Raw genomic sequence first — 22,176 nt, 5'->3', positions numbered from 1 at the left:
ATATAGGAAGACAGTAAGAACTGAAAAGTTTGAAAGGTGCAGTATCTTCCAATCCTGTGATGCATTTGAATGATTTTCAGTAGTGCTGTCTCGAGCTCTTGTAACTGCTGAAGTTGCCATTTAAATGTGTCAATGGATAAGATGCCCCTCCGCCTTTCCTGTGCACGTCTGCTTACTACCTTATCAGTTTTAATTTAGTTACTACTGCTGGTTTTGATAAACACACTATTATGTAGGACTTGGTGGACTGTTACTTGTGGCCTGAAAGGGAACCTTCGATCCCAAATTATCTTTCATGGTATGAACAGTCTGATGGGATGATTCTGTTGGAATTATCAGCAGTAAAGGAGTTAGTTACAGCTTCCAGGTTTAAAGTTGAGCTGTTGTGAAGTAGACTTCTCTCACATCATAATATTTTGCTTAAGATGGACAAATATTTTAAAGTCTCTGGTCTAGTATAACATCCCCCCTTCACCTACAGTCCTCTGTGTTCTGGAGGCTTTCTGACATTCGGCAAATGTCCTGAAATAAAGGCTCACTACCTTTGTACTGGTTTTGCTTCAGCAGTGCTGAAGCATTGGGAATGCTAGTATAAGTGGATTGCTGACAATTCCAGAATGTTGACTGCATCCCCGTTTTTTTCCACCAGGACACCATTAAATTACATGATAGTTGTAATACTCATGGTAATGACTGCTTTTGTGCCATTAGAATTCAGAGCATTGCTACCATTGTCAAGCAGAAGCAGTATTAGCAGTGTGATCATGCCCTTTTTTGTGCCTGAAAACCATCATTTGCAAGACCTAAGAGAACAGAAGATGAACAATTGAAAAGAAAGAGGTTTTTTTATAGTGATAGTTTGTTTCCAACTTGGCTAAAAAATTTCCTTCACTATATTGGCTGGGTAAAACTTCGATACAGAGTGGAAAAAGTTGCCAGTATTCTCAACTCTGTGTTTTAATTTCTAGATGCTCCAGTCATCACCAAAACTCAGACTATGCTGCTGGCAGTCATGAAGACACTGTTGGTCAGTTAAAATAAAGAGTACTCCCAACAACCTCAGTTTTGATAGTTTCCATAAACATTGTGGTAGACCGTTGAAAAACTCGAAGAGAAAAAGTCCAAATACTTTTGAGGATGTTTATTACATATACACATATATGTACACATACATATATGTGTATATGTATATAATGTCTGTGCATATACATGCTTCAGCCACACTGAGAAGACAGTGGGAGAAAGCACAAAGGACTTCAGAAAACTTAATCAGTTGGCAGCCCTGGACTGATTACAGTTGGGATGTAACCTTGATTACAGTTGAGAAGTGATGTGTAGCGTATGATAGGCTGCTGAGGCAAAGTAGAGGCAAATACCTTTTATGTTCACTGTAACTTTTAATGAATTCTTTAGCAAAACTAGTATGAGCAGGAAAGGGGATTTTTATGTTGCTTTTTTGCAGTAGAAAGTGACAAAAAGGTGTAAGCAAAACAGTTTTTAAAATACACTTTGCAATTTATTTTTCCTTTAGTGGGAACATTTAGCACCTTGAATGTTGCTTATGTAAATGTTTTGGAACACTGGAAAGGTGGCGATTCAATGTTTTGTCTTCAGCTCATGTTTCAAGACTGTCTTCAGATTCAAGAGCTAGAAACAGGTTTTTCTAAATAGAAAGTCTGACTTAAGATCATTTTTGTGCAGTCCACGTCTGCCTTTCCTTACCCTGCTTTTGAAACTGATGATCTGGTAGCCAGGTGGTCAAGTGAATAAAATTTTTGCTTTTTTTAAAGATTATGTAGACACAAGTTAAGAAATATTATTAGTTTGCTCAGAAAAAGCTCCATAAATGTGATTTGAGAGGTATCCTTTTGCACTTGTTTCTCATGTCCTCCTTAACATTGAGTCAAAAAGGGAGACATCCTTTAACCCAAAAAAAAAAAAAAAAAAAAAACCAAAAACAAACCCCAAAAAAACCCCTCACCAATGATTGGGTTGTATTTGGGCTGTTGATGTGAAAAGACTTAAGTGCTATGGGTTGGGGCTTATGTTTTGTACATATAGGTTAATGAAATAACTTCTGTGTAGTCCTTCTATTCTCATGTTCCCTTAGAAGAGCAATTCAAACTAATGTACATGATATCCAAGTTACAGTTATTTATCTTGCTGAAACTGGCTGTGTCATATCTACATTAGCAGCTGAACCATTTTCCATATACTAAAAAAAACATCAGTGCAGAGAAGTTAATACTGAACAAAATATGAAGTTGTGCAGACAACACTGAATTAAACATAATGGACGCTTTATCCTGTGTCATGTTTTGCTTTAGAACACCACAGTGATTTTGAGGAGTACTCAGCTGCCATTGCTGAATGCTGTTCTCTGGATTTTTTTTTTTTTTTTTTTTTAAGAGGCTGAGGATTTCTGCCTCTTCCCATTCCCCCCAGCTGCTTTGTTTAGAGTCATATCTTTGGTTTGTTTTTCCTTGAAGTGCTAATCCTTCCTGAGTTCCCCTCCACCTAACTAGTGCAAAGAGATAGTTCTAAACAATGTGAAAGAAAGAGGTTGTAAATCCTCTCTCAAGCACCAGTAGCATCTCTACTCCTCCTACTGAATTGTTTCTAATTTATTACAAGTTACATTTCCCTCTTCGGTCTTGAAAAGTGAAGTGGAGAAGGACTCTCACAATGATACCTGTATTGTCCTGTATAATTTTCACAGTAAATCATGAGTGTTACAGTCACAGTGTGCTGTAGGTGAAAAAAACATGACATTTGAAGTTGTGAATGACTTGAAACCAACTTCCCAATATCCTAATTAGGTATGTGCTGGTTTTGTGTAGTTATGTCAGCAGCTGGTTTTTGTGAGGTGATATTTTTAGACAGCTTGAGGCTTTTTGAGCAGAGTATGCTCTTGATTACTTTATCAGAATCATTCCACAATGTAAGTCAGAACTAAGTTTAAAATTACAATTTGCTGCTGCCAAACACTTACCCATATAGCAAAGCGACAGTTGAACCACAGTGGCAGCAAAGACACCCTTTTTGTCTCCAAATGTACTGTTGCTAGTCAGAAATTGTTCGAATGAAAAGCCCAGAAAGCTCTTAGTTAATGCTAGAAGTTCAGGAAAAAATATTCCGTTTGTGGCAGCTAGTCCAATGACAGGAACAGTTTGTCACTAGATAATGCTGTACATTAAGCATGAGGAGTAGCTAACAAGATGATGCAGTGAATTTAAAAACATGCTACCTGTTGGTTACCTTCACAACAAAGCTTTCTTTTATGGTGCCTGAATAATGTCAACGGGAATAATTTAGATTTTAGTGATGTTAACTTTGATGTATAATGGTAAACCAATAGTTCTGAACCTCTTTTTATTCCTGGAAGTTTGTTATGATTTCCAAAACCAAAATTGAAGTATTTAACTGGTTAAGACGGTGGTGGATTCTGAATGATTTGAAATGGGCTTGAGTGTTAGCCAGTTCAGTGCTGCTGCTGTTATTCCTTCAAAATAAGATTAAATACCCAACAATTGGTAGGTAATGGGATTCATTTTTACACATCATATTTAATATTCAGGAGTTATTGTAGGATTACATAATCAGTTTCCTTTAACACACTTGTGTGTGTTCTCTCAGTTCTTATACAAGAAACCAGTTTTACCCCATGCTTTTTCCCAGTTGTAAATGGAAATTATATTTTTAGAGCTTCCTCCTGTTCTGCCATGTCTCATAGTGAGTAAGAAATTGTGTCACACCTGCTGCCATTGCTTACTATTTCTCCAGATTTGGATGGGAGGTTAGGGGGGAGAATTTGAAGAAAACATTTTCCTAATGGCAGCCTGTTCCTTTCATTTCTGTGCATCTGGAATATTTTGGTGTTCCTACAGAGGCAATTTATCTGAGGTGACCAAAAAGGAGGTATTTGCTTTAAGTAAAGAGCTTGGCGCTCGAATGCGGGAAGATGTGCAGCACCCTAAAAAATACTTGAAAAAAGCTAGTCTAGGAGTCCTGACTGTACAGAATATTCTGCTGCTTCATAGATTCCCTAACCCAGCTAAGCAAATTGCTGCACTTGACTATATTGGAACTAGAAATACATACAGAATATTTGGGTCTTACACTGTACATGCATACAGTTCTAGTCTGTCAGGACAGGACTTGATATATGTAAGCCAGGAGTATGGAGGTATAATGAATTGTTTCTGCTATGGGAAGATAATAGAAACTGAGTCTGATCTTTCAGTGTGCCTGGGTGCCTGAATTAATAAGTGTTGTAGTTAGCTGACTAATACCTGGTTATGAACTGTCACAGTTCTTGGAGGGAAGGGGAAGGTCCCACCCTTTGTTCTGTCAGAGTAATGGTGCACGGTGGGTGGAGTTTTTTTGTTTGATTGGTTTTCCTTTTCCTCCCCTCTGGCTACTTAATCAAACTGTGTCTGCTTTCCTGGCTAAAATTTTTCCTATGCAGTCCAGACAAGCAGGTTGATGCATCCTAAAGCCCTGGCTGCTGGCAGAAGTGGATACTTACTCCGAGGATTTGAATTAGGAGGAAATCTATGCATGATATTTAAGCTCTGTTCTGACTGTGGTAGACACTGAGATTCTTGCTGTAACATCTTTGCGGTCCTACTCAGCTGCACCTTGCGTTCTGCCTTTAACCCAAACCCTTTCTGCTGGATTCTACTCTCTTGTGCCACTTTGACTTTGCTAATTAACATTGTTACTGCTCTAGAAACATAGGCCTAAATTTGTCAGAGTAACAGGAGGAGGACGATTAGTCTTTTCATGTCTCATGTCTATTAAAAGTTAAGATAGATACTGATGACAGGCTTTTTTCAATTAGAGGTAGGAATCTGTATTCCTCGTCATGAATAAGATTCTGTAATGAGATAAGAGATATTATTGGCACAATTACTAGCAGTTCTCTCTTTTTCCCATGGTGACAGTAGTGGTGCATAAGCATGTGGTTGTTTGGCTGGAACTTTGAATGCTTTTGCTAGACACTAATGCTACAGTATTTCAGTATCCAGCCTGCAACAACCCCTTCCTGGGATAAGTCTTTTGGCCAGATTCTGTGGAATTTCTTATTCTCCAACTTCAGATCCTATGATGTCAAAAACTGCACAGACACTTCATTAGTCTTACCTCCATCCAGAGACAGTATCAGCCAAAAGGCATCTGTCAGAAACACATGATAAAACTGCTAAGTCAACAACAGCCTTTGACTCCACTTATAAAGTATTGTGTACTTGACTGCTTAGATTAATAATAGTATATTAAATGGCATGGCTGGATATTTCTAAGATGTTTTAGGGAGTCAGATGATAGTTTAACATTCAGTTGAGGAATCATTTTTTCATTTTTTTCTATAGTTTTGGAAATTAATAGGGAAAATTGAAACAGAGAAAAGACAACAGAGTGGGTTACTCTTACCTCCACGTATTATTTTCAATGTCTTTCCATAGTAGAAGTATTTCTTTAATCTTCTACTGTCTAGTGAAGTCAGGTAAATGCAACTTGCTTTACTTAGTTTGCTAAGGTGAAAGCAGTGCTTTTTTTTTTTCAATGGAGGAAATATTACAGAGTGGTAAATGTTATGGCTTCTTACTCATTTCAGAGTATGCATTCACTTACTGTAAAAGTAATCAAGAGTGTGAGTTTTATTAGACTTCTGTCTCCAGGACTTTAGTTTCTAACAATGATTTAAAATGCCTTGCCTGGTAAAAACATTCTCAATTTAGGTGTGGACTCTAAGGTTGCTAATACTTTTGGGGCATCATAATATCAAGGTGCTAATGTACTTAATGTAGATTTTTCACTTGGAAGAGTGATTGAGAAGACTGAGCATGTTGCACCTCTGCTTTGGTAGGCCTTGCACTACTTTGGTAGTTACTGCATGTTCATTTCTGGATGAAGAATGAACATTTCAGTTTTGTACCTATGCATAGTAAGCAAACAGTTCAAAACTGTTGTGAAGAGGATAATATGATGATTAGTAATGAGAAAATTGTAACTTGCTGCCAAACAAATAACACTTTCAGCACATAAAATTTGTAATATCTACCTAGTTTAAATGATGGCATTCATTTTAGGAGGTATTCATGGTATACCTATGAGGAAATGTTAGCCATTCTTCTTCAGGTTGTTCCAGTGGCAAAGTTTACAGAAACTCTGATAGTGACAGTAAGTCCTTGGAAGGAGAGTTTCCTGTTCAATACCAGTTTGAGGTTTCTGTTATGCAGCATGATGCAAGGTACATTGTTAGACTTCTGTGTCAGGCCTGTATCTATAGTATTTAGTGAAGATTCAGAGCAAACTAATTGGCCAGCAGATTAAATACCATAGATACCAGTATATGATCCCTCTTTAGTGGTTTGGTGGGTCACAGTGTAATGATTCTTACTTTTTTTCTCAAAACTGGTGGTTGGTCTAAGTTGTGTGGTGATGGGTGTGTGATAAGTATGCGGAAACAATAAGCAGTACTATGTTTTCTCCAAAGTAGTTAAAGATGCATTTCCAGCAGTACTGCAGTTTTGTTCTGTAAAAGCCTAAATTTGCTAAAAGTTGAGCCTAAATTTGAGCCTAAGGCTCAGGAAGTAAATGCTTTTTGAAATACATAAATTTCTTGCGTTTGAAGAATAATTTCCTAGACTGGGGTTGCAGTTGAAATGGAAGAACAGTGAGGAGAAAGGTATTTCTCTCCTTAACTGTAACCCTAACTGTAACTCCCCCATCTCCCCAAGATGGCATAAATTATGGGGAGAGAGGGAAAGAGGGCTGTACTGCTTCTTTTGCGATTACAATTTTTTCCTTACCCTACATGACTTTATTAAGATGATTAGGGCTTTTTCAAAATGTTTTGGGAGTAAGGATTGCTGAGCTTTGGAGACAATTGACTTTAATTTTTATGTTTTTTTATCTAGTAATGCCTACAGTTGGCTGACCTCTAAAATTATCTCTTTTTTTGTCTCCTTTAGGGTTTTGTTTTTGCACTGAATGTAGCCAGGACGGATCCCTGTGGGCTTTGGTGGCCCTTGGAAGCTGTCAAAGGTAAAAATCAACCAAAGTTCAATATTGCATTCTTGGAAGTTGGAGGTGAGAACATTAGCTTATATTAGTTCTTAACTATATGGTATATTGCTGTTTTCATATACTTTCATCTGTGTTATTTCCTGTGGGTTTGGGTGTGAAGTTTTTTCTGTAACTGTCTGATGCAATTTGTTTTTGTCAGCTAAAGTTAATGCATACGATGGTTTTCTTTGAAAGTTAATTAATTTATGATGAGAATTTAAAGTCAGTGGAATTGGTAAGTGATTAGTTCCTACAAGCAATGAAGTTGCATTCCAGTTTTGTTTATCTTCTGGATGCTTTTGCTTTTACCTCAGTACCTCTCAACTTGCCTTTAAAGGGATGAAAAATACACTGTTCTTTTTCCATATGTTAAATTTTATGTTGCTTTTGTACATTCTTAACAAACTCAACGTAATGTAAAGCTGTAGCAATTAGATATAATATGGCTAGACCATCTGTTAAATTTTTTTTTGTCTGCGTACCTAGATACAGACTAATGATTGCAATCTTGTATCAATACAATTGCGTCAAATAAGCACAGTCTCATTTAAGATATAGTTGAGTACAGTACTGTCTTGTTCTAACTGTTGGGTTTTTTTCAAGTATGCCATGTATACAAGATCACCATCTTTAAAGAGCACTTGTGTGCCTGTTTTGCTTTGTGCTCTTGTGAGAGAATTTGGGACCTACCCTCAATTACTGTCTGTAATGGTGACATTCTCATCACTGTTTGATATTTTAAAGAGTTAAATAAAAACTGCTACTAGCTTTAGACATGCGTCATATGTTGACATATCTGTGCATTGCTGTTTGTCAGACCTTCCTTGGAGTCCTCACTCAAGCTGAAGTTGGTTAATTTTTCTAGGAGACATCAGGTAAATAAAAAGATTGTGGGACTTTAGTCCCATCTGAAGTAGTTTTGGTGGGTATATGCAAGAATGGAAGAGGATTATCACACTTTTGACCTTTTCCAAGGGTGACTTTTTTGATAGATGTCAGATCTGAAAATCCAAATGCACTGTCTATAAACTTTACATATTTTTATCCCCTAGGAACCTGGCATGTCATGTAAATATTGGAAATAAGTAAATAAATGCTTCTTGGCATTTATCCTTTTTTCCAATCCTGTAGGACACTAGTACAAATTTTGTTTGCCTATCTATCCTCTGTTTACAAAATAAACTACCCTACGTGTGACTTTTAGCCCTCTGTTCAGAAACTAGTGAGCTGAAGGGGCGGTGTCAACAACATGGAATAATTATGTTGTTTCTTCACATGCTGGCACTAAGCAGTCACTGTTGGCTGAGAAGTCATCCTCAGTTGTAAATGACTGCTACAAAAGTCTGCTACAGAGGTAGTTTCCCATGGATTCAGGAATCCCCAAATGCTTGCTTTTGGCAATAAACAAACCTGAAATGCAACAACCTTGTGCCAGTGGCCATTGGAATCAAAGATTCACATATACAGAAAGAACATAAAAATTATAGTATTGAATTGGACTCATAGTTTGTTACCTGATATTTTGTCTCCTGAAAGAAGCTGGAAGCAAATGCAATGGGAAAAATACAATAGAAGGGTAGTGTTCAGCAAAACTTCCTCTTGCAACACCTCTTGCACTCTGTGGCTTAGGGCCTTCCTACACAAGCTGCAAGATTTTTTTGGTGGATTTTCTTTTCCCCTTGTGATTTTTTTCAGTAAATTACAGAACTTTTTTAAACTTCTACCTTCTTGCTATCCCATGTGAGTTCACTCTGAGCATTGTATGAAATAGTATGATATATGTTTTGAACATTAAATCTGACAAAACATTAATTACGAGACAAATGAAGAGTGAATAAACTCCATTTTCTTTCTACGTTACATTTGCTTTTTTATAGATTTCTCTCTCTTTTTCTATTTTTTACTCTGTTCTCTGAGCTTTGCATAGTTCCAGTGTATTTAATCTGTCCTCTGTGGGAGAGCTTGCTTATCTTTGTTCTTGTAGCCTTTCTCTTATATATTTTTTTTTTATTTCCTAGTTGGTTGCACTGACTTTTTTTTCTTTAAGATGCACTGGTTGGTAGGTTTTTTGTCTTCTTCCAGGAGTAATATATAAAAACTCATGTCAAGTTTTAGCACTTACCATTCCTCTGGTAGAAAGGAATATCTCAGAAGATAAACATGGCAGTTTTTCTGAGGTTCATATTTGAGTTCTTCCAGCACTCTGAATGAACAGTGACCTGTCCTTGACTGGTCTTGTTTTATTTTATAAGCTTTTTTTTAATGCTTCTGGAACTCAAGTTTAATCTTGCTTGTTTCTCTGATTTCAAGCCAATTCAGTGCCACAGTAATCCCTCTGGCCTTGGCTGTTTGGGCTGTTAGACATCAGACTATATGTCTAACAATCTGTGAAGCTTCCCAATTACTTGAATCTGATACTGCAAACTCATGCTCAGAAACTCCCGGCTGCAGAAGCTCTGGAGTGGGTTTCAGAAACTCAGCGTGGTGAAGTACCATGGACAGGGACTGCTCGGCCTGTCCTCGTCCCCTCCTGATGCAGGACAGGAGGTAGCCTGGCAGTGAGAAATACTTGTTATACGCAGGAAAATCTTGGCATAGACGCATGATACAAGTCTTGTTTAGCATTTGATACCTAAGATCTTTGATTATGTGCTGCAGGCAGAATATTTGGTGAGGATTTGGGTGAGAGTTCGGCTTTATCCTCATTCCCCTTTCCCCAGAAAAGGAAATGACTAAGCTGTAAGTCTTTACAACTGTCATGCTTTGCATGAGAATATAAGATATTACTGAACATAACAGCTTGTTGGTTATAAGATTTAATAAGTTGTATGTAACATTTTGTAGCTTCAGCATCTTTGTTTGTAGAACATATTCTTCATGCCTTATGTCATAGCCGTAAAAGATGTTGTCTACCTATGCACAACATACAGAAGATGTTGGCAGTGCAGATGGTCTTACGTTATAAATGGGCTTTAATCTTGAAATGAAGGAGGTGCATCTAGATGAACAATTTCCAAGCTTTCTGTTTTGGGAGTTATTACTATTTGCACTCCCCAGAGTTGTCAGTTTCCAGGCTTGGAATTGCTGCTGTGAAGGTGACAGTAGTCAGCAGCTCTGTAGCTGAGGTGCAAAAATGAAATGGAGAGACTTTAAATGGATTTTAAATGCTGGTGCAGTTGAAGAGTTACAACATCTTGAGAGGGACAGCTGTTACAGGCCATCAGCTCTTGGCCTTAAGAGAGTTTTTACTCAGTGTGAGCCCTTACTTTCGACATATCTGGAATTTTACAGATATGCTGATAGCTTACGTCTTGCATTTTGAGAGTCAAGAGATTCCAGCTGAATTTATGCTGGTGTGTTTGATCTGCTAAATTGATTAAATTGATCTATTACCCCTGCAAGATGGCTTATCATCTGGAGTAGAAGACTTTCTAATCTTTATGACCACAGGTCCCCTGAACTGTGTTGCATTTTTCCGTAAATTACTTTACAGTTCTAAGAATGGAGTTTGGGGCTTAGATTTTGTTCAGTTGGAACTGCACTGATACTGTCAAGCCCATTTAAAAATCCGTTACCAAGTAGTGTTGAGTATCAGAAACACTGGGAGCTGTTGACCTGGGTTAGATTGGAAATGTTGACCTAGAGATGAATGACTTCATCAGTTCCCTGAACCATTTAGAGCCTAGAATATATTTATTTCTAAAATGAAGTAAAGGAAAAAATCCCTAAAGTAAGAATTCAGAGGTACTGTGGGATCACTGGAAGTTTAACAATTTTTCAAACTAATAACCTTTAGATTGTCTGTAAGCTGATTCTGTGAAGCTTATATTTGCACAAAAGCTATTTCCTAGTAAGTAAGAATTGTTCAGCTCTAGTTCATGTGATGATTCCTTACTGACCATAGCTTTAATGAGTAAACACAATGAATATGTAAAATACTCAGCAATGACATATTTTAAAACTAAAAAGAAGGTATATTCCTGTTAGGTGCTTGTCTTCTCTTAATTAAGTAGAGTTATGTCTTGTCCTAAGTGATGGTTGTCTTGTTTTTGTCAAACATATAAGTTCAACAAATATGTACAGAACCAGAACATTAAAGGTCATAGGTTAGAATTGTTATTTATGTGCACCGCAATCTCACAAAACATGTTAAAGACAGAAAAAAACATTGTTTTTAAAATACATCTTTCTCTTTTATCTTTCAGGCAGTATTTTGCATTTCTGCAGAGCTTTGCACAGATCCTGTTCCCATGCAAACTGATGAGGGAGAAATACTGGAGGAAGGCAGTCCCAAGGTCAGTGAGGTAAATGCCACTGTGTTTTGGAGGAACAAGAGCTTGCTTGGCTGAAATGGGGGGTACATGGAGTGAATATTGACTGCTGGTGGTATTCTTAATAAATACCTGCATGCAAGTAAATAATATTTATTACCCTGGAGACATTTAAAAAATAAAATTTTTAAAGGCCTTTAGAAAGATATGCTTTTTTGCTGTCTACTAAGGATTGGAACACGTGTCTTAGGTCACTCCCAGGAAGGAAAGAGGAAACTCTTGTAAAGAAATACTAACCTTGAATGTATTCCATTTGTTAGAACTGGAAGAGCTTGTCAAGCTTTCTGTCCTGCCCACTCACCCTCTCAACTGACTTAGAGTTAGGCATGTGGGCTTTTAGCTGCAGGTGTCAGTGTTTGTGGATTATTTACTGATCTATATTGAAGGTGTTCTTCTTGTTTCCTTGTACTTGCCAGCATGTGCCTTGTTGTTAGGCTGGATAATATGTTGCTTTTAAAGGTACCTCTGATTCTCAACACACGTTGTTGGGACAAGAGGCTATAAAGTGTGCTGTTGAATATAAAGTTGGTTGTGTCCTGCTGTTTGCTTACTTCCTGAAGATACAGATGTTGAGTCATGAATTACTTTTGGTTTGCATAATGAAATAGTAATTATCATATTCTTCAGTAGGCTTATAAATTTATTTTACAGTCCTGACTATCTCAACGAGTTAGTGTTAACTTTGCAACTGATCTGTATTTAAAATACAACTCCTAAATTTCACGAAACTCTGCACCATTGTTAGCTTGTTTGTAGTTTTGTGTAAGACACTGACTGAAAAAGCAAAAAACTAGATAACTAAAATTTGTTATTTTCTAGCTGTAGCTTTTTTGATAGATGTTCTCACTGTTTTATGCTGTAATAGAACACAGCATTTTTTAAGCATTGTAGGCATTAAGTTAGGAGGTGATTCATTATTAGAGAAAGGATTTAGCAATTTTCCTGCGTCTACTTTAGGAATTGTGTTAATTTTAAATAGCTTTGAAGGAAGGCTTACTAGATTAGGAGCTGACAAATGAAAACATATCAGTGGATGTACTTGCAGCCATCCAGAGTATTGAATGCATCTCTTGACAAGGATGTGATTACAAGGTTCAGTGGGGGATAGACATGTCAGAGGGGAAAGTCGTGGATGTCATCTACCTTGACTTTAGCAAGGCTTTTGACACTGTCTCCCATGACATCCTTATTAGGAAGCTGAGGAAGTATGGGCTAGATGAGGTGACAGTGAGGTGGATTGAGAGTTGGCTGCGGGACAGGACTCAGAGGGTTGTGATCAGCGGCACAGAGTCTAGTTGGAGGCCTGTAACCAGTGGTGTCCCCCAGGGGTCAATACTCGGTCCTATTTTGTTTAATATATTCATTAATGACCTGGATGAGGGGACAGAGTGTATCCTCAGCAAGTTTGCTGATGATACCAAACTGGGTGGGGTGGCTGACACCCCAGAGGGCTGTGCTGCCATCCAGCGTGACCTGGACAGGCTGGAGAGCTGGGCAGAGAAGAACCTAATGAGGTTCAACAAAACCAAGTGCAAGGTCCTGCACCTGGGGAGGAAGAATGCTAGGCACCAGTACAGGTTAGGGGCTTACCTGCTGGGAGATAGCTTGGAGGAGAAGGATCTGGGGGTTGTGGTAGACAGTAAATTATCCATGGCCCAGCAATGTGCCCTTGTCGCCAAAAAGGCCAATGGAATCCTGGGCTGCATAGGGAAGAGTGTGGCCAGTAGGTCGAGGGAGGTCATTCTCCCCCTCTACTCGGCACTGGTGAGGCCACAACTGGAATACTGTGTCCAGTTTTGGGCTCCCCAGTTCAAGAGGGACAGGGAACTGCTGGAGCGAGTCCAGCGAAGGGCAACTAAGATGATTAAGGGCTTGGAGCACCTCCCTTATGAGGAAAGGCTGAGAGAGCTGGGACTCTTTAGCCTGGAGAAGAGAAGGCTGAGGGGAGACCTGATTATGGCATACAAGTATCTAAAGGGTGGGTTGAAGAAGGATGGAGCCAGGCTCTTTTCATTGGTTCCAAGTGACAGGACGAGGGGCAATGGGCACAAGTTAGAACACAGGAAGTTCCGTTCAAATACACGGAAACAGTTCTTTACGGTTCGGGTGACAGAGCACTGGAACAGGCTGCCCAGGGAGGTTGTGGAGTCCCCTTCCCTGGAGATTTTCAAGACCCGCCTGGATGCAGTCCTGAGAAATGTGCTCTAGGCAATCCTGCTTTAGCAGGAGAGTTGGACTAGATGATCTCTAGAGGTCCCTTCCAACTCTGATAATTCTGTGATTCTGTGATTCTGTGATTCTGTGAAACATCATGGTGCAACTGATTACTGATTTGATTAGCATGGTTACTGGTGCTTACTTTTCACCAGAGAATCTGTGTGTGCATACGTACTTATGTACACGCACAGAAGTGCCAGTATGCGTGTATCTGTGCGTGTACATATGGATACATAGCTTTCATTTTTTTGTCTGTGTGGCAGGAAGTAGATTGAAGTAACTGTCTTGTGAAACTTACTCTTTTCCTCGATGAAAAGCATGCTTTTCTTTAACATTCTTAATTCTGGGTGTAATGGCAAAGATTGTATCTCTAGTCTAGCATTAGGTGTTCAAAAAATTTAGTGAGCTTAAGTTTCAAAATAAATCTTTTAGACTGACTTTGAATACCTAAGTGTGTATGCAGTATTGCTTTGAAACAATTGTCATTTAGAGAGCACGGGAGATTTGGAATCCTACATCTGGTTATCAGTGTTACTAATTAGAGAGCTGTATAGAATCAGTATATATCAAGGAAAAAAGACTCACGACTACATTTAGTCCTTCTGCCTACCCTGTGATGTGTAGGACTACTCACCGAAGTGTATTTGTCAGTGTTTCTTTAGCCTGTAAATGATTATCCTCTATTTCCTGGTCTCGGGAGACTTTTATAGCCATCACAGTTGAAAGGTTAGTCCTAGAAAAATTTAGGCAAGGTATATTCCACTATATTGTCTTCTATCATTAAAATTATGTACTTAATTTACAAATGTTTACATGATCTAGTGAACCATTTTCATAAAGATACGTTTTTCTAAGAAATATTTTTTCAGACTTAAGAAGAAAACATGAACTCTATTACTTATGTCAGGTGGTTTTTGGTTTGTTTTTTTTCCTTACCCCTTCCCCCACCATTTCTTCCAGGAGATCACATGAGGGTTTTTTTGGAAGAAGTTAGTTTTGTGCTTCAAATATAACTACCTGTTCTATCATATCTTATTTGCACCTTTAATTTCTCCCCTTTTACCTATTCCAAAACACTAATCTGTAAATAAGAGCTAAATATGTAATTATTGCTATTATTCAGATCCAGTGGATCTTCTGTGTTTTTCTATGTGTTTTTCTTTTATACTCGTATTTGAGTACCAGCAATCCTTTTGGACCCCACTCAGTTTACACTCTGTTCTCAAAACTCCCATAATTTACCTATTCTTTTGCCTTCACTAGAAATTTGTTTTTGAACCAATAAATATCTACCTAAGCTGTTGTCTTCTAGAATTTTGTTTCCTATGAACATTTGAGAAGGAGTTGGAACACTTCATATGTTAGCAACTCATTTGAAGCTCTTCTCTTAAACATTGTAGAAATTGAGTCTGCAGCTCATAGGTCTTATGAGATTAGTTCATGCTGATTAAGCACATTCCAGCTACTTCAGTGATGATAAGTTTGATAATATCGTATATGAGGTCAGATTAAGGCCCTGTTCTTAGCGTTTGTTCTGAATAACTCATTTCTAGACAAAACCAGATTTTTTTTCATGCAATACAAAGATTGAAATTACTGTTTATAGTGATTCGTAGCATCTTTTATTAGCTGCCTCAGAATAATTATGAAAGAAAAGCAGGCAAGCTTTCTGTCTTGCAATTATTTCTTCAGTCTTGTAGGACTTCAACAGTATTAAAGCTATTGTTGCAAAAGGTGGAGGAAAAGATTGTAGAATTTATTTTCATACTTTTTTTGTTTGTATCTTAAGATAATATAAAATAAAAAATTTATGAGTTAAAGTCCACTTCATATTCAAAAGGCAAAGGCCCAGGCCTACACGTTGAAATACCTTAGTATCAGCTATGCTTGAAGCATTTCTATTTAGTAATAAATGGTCTTGCTGTGATTGTGCTTGATACTTTTTTTTTCTTTTCAGAGTGCAAGATCCTCAGAGGTTTAGTAGGTACTTCACCACGGTTCAGAATTTCTCTCTTATTCAGTTTTGGTCTCAACAAGAAGTGGGGAAACCTATGTTTGGGAATCTTGCAGAATGTGCCTGTTATCACTTCACCTGAATTTAAATTGAAAAGCGCTTGAACAAGGAGACATTGAAGACTGTCTTTAGACTCTGTAGCCACATCCCTCCCATGCTGTATTATATTTTGCCAAGAAGGGTCTTTGCCAAAACGTCGCCTAACAATCACTCCTGCCACTGTCTTAAGCAGATCTTGAGTTGCAAACTGGCCTGTCTTATTTTCCATACGTATGAGTTGAACTTGAGGGAAAGAAATTAAATATATTAACATCTAGAGATATCTTTGTTATATTGATATCAAGGTGTTTTGTCTTTATTTGTCACCATGGAAAGACATGAAGTTCTGTGTCTCAGAGTGTTAATACGTGACTCCTCTGATTCCACAAAATGACAAAGCGAGCAGGGTTCCTGTTAAGTATTGCAGGAAAAGCAGTGGTTAGAATAATAGTCCCCATTACCTAAGACTGCAGGTCCCATGACCAGTTATCACTATTTATTTCCAGGGTCTTCGGTTAAAAGAACATTTAATTGATAGAAAAGATGTCACTGGCTTTGCTTTCTATGTTCTTGCCCAGTAGCCTGGGAAGAGGCAGCACATCAATGCTGTCAGCAGTCTTAACGCTTTACAAAGATAAATTATGAACATGTCTTTCCATGGTGGTAAATAAAGAAAACCTAGCCTTAACCACTAAGAAGCCTTGGTACTTCTCTTCTGGAATCACGAGGGCATAACTTGAGGAACTGAATTTATTGTAGATTGAGGTATACTTGAATGAAATATTCTGGGGTGTCAGGGATGACATCAAAATCTTCTTTCATGGAGATACCGTGAACTTCAGGATATAAAGATTTGGGTACTGCAAGAATTACCTTTCTTATGGTGTCAGTCTGAAAATAACCTAAAAAGTTATACACAAAGATTCTTATACAGTGGAAAACAAATGATATATCACACTTTATTCCTTGTGAACTGGTTTGGTTCTATAACTGTTTTAGAATTTCTGGCATCCTAGGCTAGATAGTATTCTGAGATATCAAGACCAAGCCTTGAAGAGAAAAGGGGATTTCCTTCTGTTTCTGAAAAAGAAAAAAAAAAAGGTGCCTCATGTAGAGCTGAGCAGGTCACTTTAAAGACTAAATATATATGTGCTTCAAACTAATTAACATTACATGAGGTATGATTAGAAAATCCCTGCAGTCGGTCATCATGAAGAGCAATAGTTTTGCTTTGACTCCTGTCAGCCTGAGCCCAGTGGCACGGCTACAAAAGTTGGCCTCCATGCCTGCCTTTGCCACTCTTGAAATGAATGACACAAATCCAGTGGCAACTTCTTGATAATTAAGCTTAAAGAAAGTTACAGTCCTCACTTTAACATTTGTTTCCCACGCTGTTATTAATTAGTTGAGTAGTGCTCTCTTTCTTCTCAATTTTGCATACCTGGAAAGTTTCTGCAATTCTTCCCTTTGGTTTTTTTGGCAGCGTATCCTTTTGTCATTCATTGGATTGCTTTCCAGCAAAGAGTGTGTTTTGCACATGCTCTCTCCCCTTCTCCCCACCTCCTGGCCCATAGGCTGCTTTTGGAGAAACTTACTGTTTTGGTAGTTTTGTTGCCAGGGCTTTTCATCTTAACTGTTTCCATTGTTTGATCTCACAGTTTCTTCCTTGTTGTCAGACTGTCAGAAAACACTCTTTCTGTTAATATGGCATCAACATGGTAAAGACAGTTGGCACCTGTCAATAGCACACTCTTGATTCCAATAATTATCTAATACTAGTGCCATAAAGAGGGGAAACAACCTGTACAGAAGTAAGCTTTTTCAAATGAGCGTAGAATTTTTAAAATTTTAGTTGTTTTTGGCAGGTGTAGATGTTCTATTTGACAGGAATATTGGGTGTATTTTATCCATACAATCTGCCAGTGAATATCATTCAGCAAATTATCCTTTCACTTTACAAAATAGTTGGGGGATGAGGTGTCTGGTTTCTGGCTTTTCAGGGTCTCTCTTCCTCCCTTCACAGAGAAAAAAAAAAAGAAAAAGAAAAGCAAAACAACATTTCTACTTGGAACCCCCCCACCCTCTACTGTTCTTTGGATGATGATTTAATTATTGTTTTTAATTATATTTTGTCGTGGTTAATTTGCCACTAATGATTACTAGGCTTTTTCCATTAACAGCCTTGGTACTCTGAAAATATCAACAAGCACTGTGCTTCTTGTTTGTGGCTGATTTCTTTTCAGCTGTTTTCATCCATCTGTTAAGGATTACTGCACAGACAACACTTAAACTTTGTTTCTTGGTTGTTCTTTTGCTGAAAATATTGCGGAAGGAAGCTAAAATTTTATGATTGGCAGGAGTTTTTAGCTTATGTTGCAAACTTCTTCCTCAAAAAAAAGCAATTAAAATTTTCATGTCAAATGTAAAATTTCCCTCTTCCCTCCCTGTTGTTCCTTCATCTTTCAAAGTGAAAACCCATAAATTTGCAGGGGGACACACATGACTTTGACCTAAGTAATTTATAGAAAGGTAGTTATGAGTCATGGTATTGATTCAATGTTGTAGAGGAAAAGGAGGAAAAATAGCTAGTTCTGCTCTTTTAATGCTTTGTATGACAAAAATCTAGGTACACAAAATTTTGATGAAAAATGTGGCTACGCAGGATTTGTAATAATGCTCAACTTCTAATAAGTACGGGGAAAGGGAGAAGTTTCTGTACAGTATGGTGTTAGATAAATGGATTTTTATTCAAAGTTTTCATTACTATAATGAAATAGTTATTGAACTAGATAGGTAGTCTAGAAATTAGGCTACTTTTCCATACTCTGGTCACGTTTTCAAAACCAGTGACACAAACACTGAGGTTTGGCCTGTTGTTCCGTCTCACTGTCCAGTGCCACTTACCAGGCTGTCTTGAGGTTACCTGTTAATCCCTGTTTTATTTCCTTTCAAGCTGTCCCCCCCGTCTTTACCTGTTGACATGAATCTTTCCCTTACATTACTGCCTGCCTGTTCTCATCCTGGTTAGTTCTTATTTTTTTTGCCTCTTGGTGTCTAGTTGTGAACTAGCATTTTCCCTTCTGTTTAAATCACTCTTCAGAACTCCTTTGGTACTGGCTGTGGTTTTGGGGGTTTTTCTTATGTGTTATTTTGGTTTTTTATCCTGGGGCATTCACACAGAGGTGATGAAAAGGTTAAAAAGTGTATGACACTTACTCAAGTACCTAAGCTCTTGCTTTTATTCCATATATGCTGAGAGTAAAGAAACATAAGCCTGCCTGAGTGGTATTTCCATTTCATCTGTTAAGTTATATAGTTTTATATTTATAAACAGAAGTTTAAAATTCAGAAAGAAGTGTTGTTAGGAGAGAGGGTTGCCAGTCAGGAGTTATCTTTCTTAAAAGCATGAGTATTCCACTACTGCATTTATGGGTAAGTTATGCTCTGTTTTTGATAATGGATGTTGCTTGATGCTGACATTAGTGCAAAAGTTAGGCTGGTGCTTTCATTGTGTGGGATTTAGAATTAATATAGTAAAAAGAAAATTTTAGGCGCGTAGTTAACACAGCACCCAAAACTTTGACCCCTGTATCTCTGGGGCTTATAATACTACTTAGTGATAAAGAACTGGGTTTCTATTTAGATGGTACTAAATAATTTTAAAAATTTAGCCTGAAGGCCTTTACAATAATTAAATGGACAAAATGCTTTGTCACCATAAGTAAAAAACCACTGTTTTCCAGTCTAGTACTGGCCTGGTACATGGTGCTTTCAGACTTGATGGTTTCTCTGCAGTATGAATCCTTGCTACTCTTGAAAATTTGGCTTGTTACAAAGAGGTGAACTTCCAACCTCAGTGTACTTTCTTGTGAATACCTGACAGGTCAGAGTAGGTTTCAGTTTACTTATGTGGCTGTTGCCTCTCCCTTGGGTCCTGAAAAGATGGTTTGGGGTTGGGGTTTTTTTTGTTTGTTTGTTTGGTTTTTTTTAATTACTCACCATATTTTTAGAATGCATTAGTTTATTTATTTTTAATGTCTGCTGGTGGGTTACTTGTGGAGCATCCAACATTTCTGTTCCCTGATACATAGGGTATGTTTCCATCATTTTTCTAGAACATGAGTTGTAGGAGCAACTAGTCTTTCTAATACTGACCTACAACTATACTAAGTTCCTAGACTCTTTGTATAAAGTATCTTGTAAAGTCTTTTGGAAGTAGAGAAATGTTAGTCCATCAAGGTGAGCGGAAATTTTGGGTTAGTTTTTCTCTCGAACCTTTAACACTGCGGCCAACAAAAGAACCTAATAACACTTTCCTATAAAACTCTACGCAGTTGGACCTTTTGATGGGGCTGGGGGCGAAGGTGCTTGTGAGTTTGTAACATCGAATTTCAAAATTTCAAGTCATTCTAGCAAAGAGATATAATTACGGTATGTTGTTTAACCCCAGCTGGCAACTAAGCACCACACAGCCAGCTCACTCACTTTCCCTCTGCAGTGAGATGGGGTGGAGGATTGGGAAGGTAAAAGTGAGAAAACACATAGGTTGCAAAAAAAAAGGCAGCTTAACAATAATAAAAAAAAAAGGGGGGGGGGGGGGGGGGGAACCAACAAAGAGAGAGAAAAGTAAAACCCAAGAAAAAACAAGTGATACAAAGCAAAAGCAATTGCAGACCACCAACTAGTGCCCCATCCAGTCCCTCCCTGAGCAATGGTAGTCCCTGCCAACCTCCACACACACCCCCACCCATGCCCCCATGGTATGGAGTATCCTTTTGGTCATTGGTGTCAGCTGTCCCAGCTATGTCCCCTCCTAACTTCTTGTACACCCCCAGCCTACTTGCTGGTGAGGCGGTCTGAGGAGTAGAAAAGGCCTTGACACTGTGTAGGCAGCGCTCAGCAATAACTAAAACATTGGTGTGTTAGCAACACTGTTTTCAGCACAGATTTAAAACATAGCCCCATACAAGCTACTATGTGGAAACGTAACTCTATTCCAGCCAAAACCAGTACTGTATGTTATCAGGGTCTACGAGCTTTATAAAACAGCAGTTATAAACAAGGTAAAATTGTTGAGGACTTTGCAAAACAGAACACAGAATTAAACAGACAGTGCTGCTTGAACTATTTTAAAGCAGCTTAGCCACTTGGACATTTTTAAAGAAATTCAGGAAAAAGTGCAAGATCTTGCCAGTTGGGTGTACTGTTTTCAACAGAGGCAAGATGGTTTACTCATTTGAAACCTCGTTACCCACAGTGAAGACTAAGATTGATAAAATACATAGATACTAAACTGAAAGATGACCCTCTGTTTTCTGATCTCTGAATACCCTGAAGTGCTTTTGAAGCACAAAGGAGAAGGTTAATACAATGTCGTATTTTCTTTCCCTTGGAAAATAACATCATCGGCCAAATTGACTTTGAGATCTGTAAGGACTGTCATCATACACTCCTTTGATCCACCCTTTTCATATGTACAGTTCACGTGGAGGATATGTAATGGCATGGAATGTCATTGCAGTGAACAGGTGTGTTTCTCAAATTTCTAAAGGGAAAAATACTTCAGTCTTAAATAAAACTCAGTTTAAACTCACCCTTTCCATTCTTTTAAAGGTTCTTTCTTTTTCATAAATGTTTTCTCGTTAGTTTTTTCTCAACCAAGAGCAGCTGATTACAGCAGTTTATAATACTTTGTGAAACAGACAAAAAAGCAAATAATATTTGCTTAAAAAAAAAAGGCAGTTCTGCATTTGAGAGTTAACATGGTATAGACCTACTATGATTTTGGAGACAGTCAGCAACATTGCTTTGTGGATTTGCTAACAAAGTATCTCTTCATGTAGATGCACTATTGGCACACAATTTGAGGGGTTTCTACCTTTTCGGATCATTGCCTTTTCATATCTTTCCATTCATATTGGCTTTACAGAGCTGTTGATAGTGGTTGTCGTCCATGTCAATGTGACATATTAGTGTTCTATATAGTCAGCCACTTAATACAAAATCTTTAGATGCAAAAGTATTGATAAATGTTTTCGATCGTACTGTCTTATGGAAGACTGAGGGGATAGGTATTTGGGGAGAAATTTGAGCCATGGATAGTAAAAGCTTACTTTATGCTTCCAAATCATTTGTAGTCTGATCAGTTTGGCTGAGTTACTGAAAGGTGTAAAACTTACTGATCTTGTTGACTTCATACATTTGCAAGACTTCATACGTTTGCATGACCCTACAAGGACAATTTCATTTTCAGCTTATGAACTAGATGGGTATGAAATTGTTTCAGTTTCTCAAAATTTCTTCTTTCTTTGGGTGTGGAAGAAGTGGATATGGGGTTTGTGGAGAAGACTTTTTTTTAAATTCTTGACAATAAAAATAGTAGTGATGGTCTTCATCATTACAGTAGATAAGAGACTGTATGGACAAGTAAGGACGCTTGAATTTGAAAGGCACTGTGCAATATTAGTTCCCCTGAGGGTAAAAACAACATTAAAAGCACGTCAA

General features: G+C 37.9%; 1 protein-coding gene across 3 annotated transcripts in view; it reads left to right on the top strand.

The window, feature by feature from the left end:
- Positions 1 to 22,176, top strand: part of TNRC6B (trinucleotide repeat containing adaptor 6B) — a 138,445-nt gene that overhangs the window by 9,243 nt on the left and 107,026 nt on the right. For 2 of the 3 annotated variants that reach the window (XM_082485490.1, XM_082485488.1), the window contains exons 2-3: positions 6,978 to 7,050; positions 11,277 to 11,375. In XM_082485490.1, the coding sequence (XP_082341616.1) occupies positions 11,322 to 11,375 (54 nt within the window). In that variant the 5' untranslated portion in view covers positions 6,978 to 7,050; positions 11,277 to 11,321. Of the gene's footprint in view, positions 1 to 6,977; positions 7,096 to 11,276; positions 11,376 to 22,176 lie in introns of those variants that run through there. The other variant, XM_082485489.1, reaches the window with a different exon arrangement.

The sequence above is a fragment of the Vanellus vanellus genome, assembly GCF_965231255.1.
Source record: "Vanellus vanellus genome assembly, chromosome: 1".
Taxonomy (NCBI): Eukaryota; Metazoa; Chordata; class Aves; order Charadriiformes; family Charadriidae; genus Vanellus; species Vanellus vanellus.
This window is presented reverse-complemented; position numbering and strand designations above follow the sequence as displayed.